The 6,000-nt window shown below is 48.7% G+C and overlaps 1 protein-coding gene across 2 annotated transcripts in view; it reads right to left on the bottom strand.

Moving 5' to 3' along the window:
• Positions 1–1,552: 1,552 nt before the first annotated feature.
• Rab3gap1 (RAB3 GTPase activating protein catalytic subunit 1) overlaps positions 1,553–6,000 on the bottom strand; it is a 63,516-nt gene continuing 59,068 nt past the window's right edge. The window contains exons 24-25 of one of the 2 annotated variants that reach the window (XM_052736808.1): positions 3,808–3,828; positions 1,553–3,074 (exon numbers count right to left, since the gene is read on the bottom strand). In XM_052736808.1, coding sequence (XP_052592768.1) covers positions 2,838–3,074; positions 3,808–3,828 — 258 coding nt within the window. In that variant the 3' untranslated portion in view covers positions 1,553–2,837. The remainder of the gene's footprint in view (positions 3,075–3,807; positions 3,829–6,000) is intronic. The other variant, XM_052736809.1, reaches the window with a different exon arrangement.

Here is a 6,000-nt window from a genome sequence, read left to right as displayed (position 1 = left end):
ACCTGTTCTGGGACAAAATCAGTCCAGAAAGGCCAATCAATAGTCCTTGCAAGTCTCTGCTTACTGAGACTGCCCAGGGGCGAGGGGACCTGGAGTTCTGTTCAACGTCCAGTCATGTGTTCTTTGAGTCCCTGCTGTGGCTGGAAGAGGACACCTGTCTCTTGCCATAAGCAGAAGTTGTTCAGAGTCAGCTACTGAAGGACAGATCACAGCATGGTCACCCATGCCCTGTCCCACAGCGGGGCTCAGGATGCTTGGGGAAGAGGATGGGGCGGTAAATTCTCCATGAGTGGACTGAGAAGTGACAAGACTGGGTGTCTAGGGGGATTTTACAGAAGGGCCAATAGGACAAGAATGTGAATGGTGTGTGTGTGTGGGGGGGGGGGTGACACCGTCCCACAGACCAGGGGCCCAAGGAATGGAGAGGAAGAGGAGACAGCCTGTGAGCGGACGTTCTTGTTCACTCCCTCCCTTCCCTGTCAGCTGCGTGAACTGGAGCCACACCCCGCCTGTCAGGATGGACTGAGACCTCTACTGCCATAAATGAGCCCCATGCTGCTTAAAGCCCAGTGCGGGTTCAGATGAGGGGTTGTTGGGGTGGTGGAGCTGAGCATCTGGGCAGCTGCAAATACAGACCCTGGGCGCTTGGTTGGCTCCCGCATCTGTCCTTCCTCCTCCTGGACTGTGCCACTGGGTCACTTTGCCTTTTCTTCTTTTCTGGTGCTGGGAACAGAATCTGCACCTCGTGCGTGGTAGGCAAGCACTCCACAACTGAGCTCCAGCCCTTCCTAGCTTTACAACTTGTCTTTGCTGATAACTAACTACCCTACAGGACACTTTGAAACATTACCTGTTTAACAGATGTTTTCATTTCGTGTGTGTGAGGGCCTGCATATATGTGCACATGCGTGTCTGATGCCCACAGATGTCAAAGGAGTGTCAGATCCCTGGAACGGCATTAGGGGTGGTTGTGAGCCACCATATGGGTGCTGGGACCCAAGACTGGGCCCTCTACAAGAGCATCCAGTGCTGTTCTGAGATTACAGCTCAGGTATTGTTTCTCAGGAGGTCTCGATCCCAAGCCTTTAAAGCCTCCTCAACTTTACACCCACGATCATCACTGTGTGGTCTCTGCTGGGCTCATGTGATACATGAAGGATCTCTAACCACACCTCAGAGCAGACTGCCTCACGTGCCATGGACTCATCACTGGACTGACTGTGCTTAGGTGACCTTAGCTCAGTCTCCCCACTGAAGCTTTGTGCACAATGCAGTATTTGCCTGCATGTCATTCCTTAGTGCAGTGCTGATACGGTAGGTATTTTCTTTTTTTATTAATTTTACATACCAACCACAGATCCCCCTCTCATCCCTCCTCCCACCCCCCACCCCCGCAGTAGGTGTTTTCTAATGTCCCAAATGAACAGATAACCACACTTCAAAAGGCATAAAGAACATTCTGAGACAGTGCCTTGTAACCCAGAAGAGCTGAAGCAGTGGGAACTGAGTGAAGCGGCAGGAATGCCCTGGGAGAGAGAAACACAGCACAACATAGACAGCAGTCCTTTTATTAGATAAACAATTCCACTTTAGACCAACCCCTCACCACAGAGTTCTGTGTACACCCAGGAAAGCAGACATCACTGTCCTTTGGGAACCATCTTCTGCTTGGCCTGACACTCAGGCCTCAGCCAGTATCTATGGGTTTCTAAGAAGCAAAGTCCAGCACCTCAGAGAAGAGTGCTGTGAAGCCTAGGGGTCAGCACCTGGCCCCCTCACACAGGCCCCTATTCAACATAGATATGTCTGTGAATACTATACAGATAAATGTAAATAGTTTTTTGTTTTGTTTTGTTTTTTACAAAAATAACACAGGGTTTGTGCAGTTCTATCAATTTTTAAAAATCACACAGGCAGAATTTACACTTCAGCATAACCATTTTTTACTTTGGATTCCAGTGGGAATTTTAGGTCCCAGAATAATTTACAATCACCAAAGAGGTCCTGCAGTGACACACTTACACGTCCTGAGCCGCACAAGGGATGGCGTCATCATCACCCTGTGCCGACTGCTACAGCCCCAATCGCTCACAGCTCCAAGAGCCAAGCAGCCACCGCGTTCGGCCCACTCGCGTCAGCACATACACCAGGGCTCACTAACTGCACGGAGATCTACGTTCCCAGGCTGTGTGAGAGCATGTGCTCATATGACCATCCCCAGCCAGCAACACAGAGAAGTAAAGTGCAAAGGCAGGGGTGCAACGGAGGAGAGAGATCCTGACAGACAGACAGAGGCACACACACGCAGAGCTAATTTGCAGCCACATTTCAGGTACAGATTGATCAGAAGGAATACATTTGGCTACAGTCACGTAGAAAACAAAACTGTAATTCTAGTCTTTCTACTAGAATATTCCAATGTTCGCCACGCAGCATGAGCTGACCACCGGGTGACTGGATAAAGACTGTCACATGGCAGTTTAAGAACAGGTCCTGGGACTAAACGCTACCTCTGCACTATCGGAACCTGAGGTAACAGATACTCTATTTTGCATACGTGATACTAAAGAGGACAACCACTAAGTGTTTACACAGATGACTGTCGCAGGACAATGAACAAACTCTGTCCTCCAAGGTGAGGCCCACGGTGTGTGGTTTCCTCTACCCAGGCCATCTCCCCCAGGCAGAAGTCTTTGACACTTCAAATCTGTCCCTCTGGCTCAAGCTTGGTGCTGGAGATGGCCCTCAATGCTGGTGTGACTCCTGCTGCTGGCTGGACGAGGCCCTCTTGGTGGCCCTCAGGTGTCCATGGCAGGAGCTGCCTCTCCTCCTCCCCACTAGAAGAAGGAGGTGTCTGAGGAAAAGGCACCTGCAAGTCTGAAGTCCTCCTTGGTGAGCACGCTGTACATGCGCTGTGGGAGGGCTTTGGAGTAGGGCGCAGGCCGCGGCACAGTGGCCCTCAGGATGAGCTCCCGGCCTGCAGGAGGTGGGAAGTCTGAAACCGAGTTCTGTCTCCGCTCCTCTGGGCAGCCTGACCTCTTCAGCTCCTCCTCTGGCAGAGCCACTGCGGCAGCCTTGAACAGAACCAAATGCCAAACTTAAGAGCCAGCTGGAAGCCACACTACTGGAGGGCGGATGAGTAAACACGAGAAACACACAATGTCCTGTGGGACTTGGAAATGCATCATGTCCACTGTGTGTTATGATTGCTCAAAAGAACAAAATGGAAAAGCAGGAAGCTGGAGGCAGCGTGAGCACTAGCGAGGCAGGCAGAGGCGGGGGGCTGGGCACTCTGCTCTGAAAAGCGAGGGCATCGTGGCGCCTCAGCAATGGTGGAGCTGCCCTGGAGTCTGCATTTCTTCAGGCAGAGGTTAACAGGCCAGACTTGCTCAAGTCTGGAAAGGTGATTTTTTTTTTTTTAATCTCTACTCTCTCAGTAAGTTCTTTTTAGATTTTCTTGCCAAATCAGAACCAGAAACATGGGCTTTGTTTGCTGGGCACTAATGTGACCGTGAGCTGACAGATGCCCATGGCAATGGCCACAAAGGAAAAGTGCTCAATGTTGAGGGCATCCGCTTTGACATCCACTGCACCAAGTGCAGCCCAACAGAGCCTTTGTGACTCAATACTGTCCTCCATTCATGATGCCATTGCTCGGGGAAGTTCTCTGGGCAATGGAAACATGAAGTCACCTTAAGCTGCACAGCCAGGGGATGCCAGATCTAGCCGGTTAGTTAAGATGACCTTATGAAGTTAGAGGGATGGGGACGGACGAGGAACTATGAGGGACAAAGGCCATTTTGTTACCTCATCAGAAGACTCAGTCAGCTTGAGAAAAGTGAGAAAAGAAACAGTGATGAAAGGGAACGGGTGAGGTGGTTAAGGAGCTGGGCGACTCCAGGTCACTGAGGGAACAGCATGCACTGTGTGGGCAAGACTCCACTGAGGGACTACTGAAGGTGCACAGAGCCACACCACAAGGACACCAGACTGCTGATGCGGCCAGTGCCTCAGGCTCATGCATCTGATGGCCCGATGGGTGATGTGCAGGGTCAGTTATGAGGAAATGGCTGAAAACCCTCACTCTTTCTGAAGAAGATGCTGTTTAAAAAGTGACTTGACAGATAAACCATGAATTTAAGAACTGGTGTCTAGGAACAATTCAACTTAGCAAAACTGGAGCAGAGTTGGATAATTCTGCTGAATTCCATTTAAATGTGTACAGACAAAACCTACAGAGTCAGGGCCAACTTTATAAAAAACAGTTCAGATTTTCATATTTACATTTGTTTTGGGGTGTGTGTGCGTGCACATGCTTACACCACAGCAGCATCTGGGGGTCAGAGGACAACTTTCAGGAATGGCTTTTCTCTACCATGTAGGTTCTGGGGACTGAACTAAGGTCATCAGACTTGGCAGCAAGTGTTTACACACTGAGCCATCTCACCGTCCCTACAGTTTATAATTGTGAAGAAAACTTCTAATATGTAAGTTAATGTATGCTCTAACAATTTAGCTAAGTCTTAAATATAATTAAATCTTCATTAGTAAAACCTGGACAAAGTATCCGCTCATCGTGAAAAGTTATATGAATAAAACGCGACAGTTCATTGGAGCTGAATTAAAATGCAACCATGTGCTCGTCATTACACAGCCCCTGAGAGCACTCCCGACCAGGCTGGACCCTGGAGACTTTGTCACTTTAGTCATGAGGAAGACCTGCCAAGCCAGCGTCCTCCTGAGATCTGACGAGCAGGGTCTCCAGCCTGAGTGACGAAGCACATGTTGGTATGTCAGACAGGGGATGCCGACAGGAGGAAAGAAGGACTAGCCTGTTTTCTAGCCTCTGTGTAGTCAGGGGAGACTAAGGAGACCACTCCAGTTTAGGGGAATCACTCTGACGAGCACTGAAAATCTGGACAGTTCTGGTTTTAAGGCTCCTTAACTCGTGATTTTCTTAAAAATCACTGGAGAGTTGAGTCTTCCCTGTTGAGGATGCTGCCTGTCCACCTCTGGGTATTAAGTGTTTCACTGGTGGAGATGCACAGCATGTGAGCAGAGGTGCCGGGGAGGGACGAAAGGAAGGCATTACTGTCTCCTAGAAGTCATTCATTTATAAGCAAATAAAGTAATTTGGTCTTTAACTTGAAAAACTTAAACTACCCCCATAAATAATAACTTTCAACTACTGATAAACTCAGAACAATGTATTTGACTATAATTCTGAGTTTCTCAATTCAGACTAGCAACTGTTAGCCCATGTGCTAAGTTGTTTTGTTTTTTGTTGTTGCTTTTTATGTCAACTTGACACAGGCTAGAGTCATCAGAGGGAGCCTCAATTGAGAAAATGCCTCCCTAAGATCAGGCTGCAGGCAACCTTGTGGTGTATTTTCTTAATGATTGATGAGGAGAGCTCAGCCCTCTATGGGTGGTGCCATCCTGGGTTCTATAAGAAAGCAGCCATGGGGAACAATCCAGTAAGCAGCACCCCTCCATGGTTTCTGCATCAGCTCCTGCCTCCAGGTTCCTGCCCTGCTTCAGTTCCTGCTCTGACTTGCTTTTTTTGGTCATGGTGTTTTATCACCGCAACAGCAACCCTCAGACGGCCTATGTGTGCACCAAAGACAATTCTACTTGGTGGAGAATGACTGTCTCAAAGCTTAGCTGGTGTTCTTTTTCCAGGTCAGGGAGAATAATATTTAGTGCACATCATAATACTTTCACCTGGGTCTCTGATACTCATCTGTGGGTACCAGCACATGCGTATGCATGTATGTGTGTATGCATGTGCACATGTGTGCACGTGTGTGTGACCACTACCCCTTAATCAGTAGTGGAGTGGCTACATAACTTAACCCCCTACTTTCATGAGTGGAGGGGATGATAAAGATAATTTTCGAAACTGGATTTCCTTCTGTGCTAAAGCCTGTTTCCACAGACCTCACAGTCTGAAATCCTTTTCCTCTCAAGTCAATCTCTACCACAGACTAGTTAGAAACG

The sequence above is a fragment of the Peromyscus californicus genome, unplaced genomic scaffold, assembly GCF_007827085.1.
Source record: "Peromyscus californicus insignis strain IS unplaced genomic scaffold, ASM782708v3 Scaffold_14__1_contigs__length_90479793_seg_2, whole genome shotgun sequence".
Taxonomy (NCBI): Eukaryota; Metazoa; Chordata; class Mammalia; order Rodentia; family Cricetidae; genus Peromyscus; species Peromyscus californicus.
This window is presented reverse-complemented; position numbering and strand designations above follow the sequence as displayed.